General features: G+C 39.0%; 1 protein-coding gene across 1 annotated transcript in view; it reads right to left on the bottom strand.

Moving 5' to 3' along the window:
* The window catches only part of nek8 (NIMA-related kinase 8), a 16,906-nt gene that overhangs the window by 4,345 nt on the left and 10,996 nt on the right, over positions 1-1,565 (bottom strand). Inside the window, exons 12-13 of the mRNA XM_016465534.1 lie at positions 533-696; positions 281-433 (exon numbers count right to left, since the gene is read on the bottom strand). Of these exons, the coding sequence (XP_016321020.1) occupies positions 281-433; positions 533-696 (317 nt within the window). The remainder of the gene's footprint in view (positions 1-280; positions 434-532; positions 697-1,565) is intronic.

Here is a 1,565-nt window from a genome sequence, read left to right as displayed (position 1 = left end):
GGTAAAAAAAAAAAAAAAAAAACATTGTATTTTGTAGATTTGTTTGTACCATTTTCTTTTTTGCTATTTGTTTTTACAATAAGATAAAACACTATATTACAATAAACACTGAAAAAAAAATCAGGCTCATCATGAATGCATTACAATAATGATATATTTTGTCATGAAAATAATTTTACACCGTTTTAAACTAAAAATAGACTTCATTTTCATTTCTTTTGATTTTGGGGTGAAATGTGACTTGTTTTGTGAGATTCACTTGTACACATGTCTTGTTTACCTGCTCCAATAGCCAGAGTGAATGCGTCGCCACACGCTGCCATGGTGATCCCCTGCAGTCCTGACACTTGATAGGGCACTCGACTGCTTCGGCGGGAACTGCAGCCAAGCTGCCCATGCTGGTTACTGCCGAAGGTGAAACACTGACCTTTCTCTGCATTTAGGGCACATATTCATAGTCTGTGAGTCGGTCCTCAGATTAAGCCAAAAACAGCACACTGAACTGTAAACAGTGTAAATGAAGTTCTCTGACCTGTGACTGCAACAGAGTGTGCTGTGCCGATGTCTATACACACAATCTCCTCAACATTGAGAGGAGCCGACTGGATGGGCTGGAACGTGTGGACCTCCTCCACCGGACAGTGAGACGGGGGCTCCTCTGCACCAGAGACCTTATCCAAACCCAGCTTGTTAAACCTGCATTTAAGATGGTTATTTATTCATTCAAATATCACTTTAGCAGCCCTATGTGAAAAAGAAGTGCACTTAATTGGAATGAATGTGCACTTGTAATGTACTTCAATTCGTAAAAGTATATTGGAGCGAAAAAGTATAAGTATAAAGGTAATTGCAGATGATATAATATTAATAATGAAATAAAAGGACGCTTAAGTGCACTTAAAGAGAGTACAATTTCATGACTATATTTGTATAGTTCAGCCAAGAATGAAAATTCTGTCATTAATTACTAACCCTCATGTCGTTTCAAACCCGTAAGACCTTCGTTCATCTTCGGAACACAAATTAGGATATTTTGGATGAAATCTGAGAGCTTTCTGACCCTGCATAGACAGCAAGGGAACTACCACGGTCAAGGCCCAGAAAGGTAGTAAGGACATCGTTGATATTTTTGATGAAATCTGAGAGCTTTCTGACCCTGCATAGACAGCAAGGGAACTACCACGGTCAAGGCCCAGAAAGGTAGTAAGGACATCGTTACAATAGTCCATGTGACATCAGTGGTTCAACCGTAATGTTATGAAGCTACAAGATACTTTGTGCGCAAAGAAAACAAAAATAACTTCATTCAACAATTTCTTCTCTTCCGTGTCAGTCAGAATCACTGATGTCACATGGACTATTTTAACGATGTCCTTACAGCCTTTTTGGGCCTTGAACGTGTCAGTTGTGTTGCTGTCTATGCTGGGCCAGAAAGCTCTCGGATTTCATCAAAAATATCTTATTTGTTTTCCGAAGACGAACGAAGGTCTTACGAGTTTGAAATGACATGAGGGTGAGTAATTAATCACAGAATTTTCATTTTTGGGTGAACTAACCCTTTAATA

The sequence above is a fragment of the Sinocyclocheilus anshuiensis genome, unplaced genomic scaffold, assembly GCF_001515605.1.
Source record: "Sinocyclocheilus anshuiensis isolate Anshui unplaced genomic scaffold, SAMN03320099.WGS_v1.1 scaffold144, whole genome shotgun sequence".
NCBI lineage: Eukaryota > Metazoa > Chordata > Actinopteri > Cypriniformes > Cyprinidae > Sinocyclocheilus > Sinocyclocheilus anshuiensis.
This window is presented reverse-complemented; position numbering and strand designations above follow the sequence as displayed.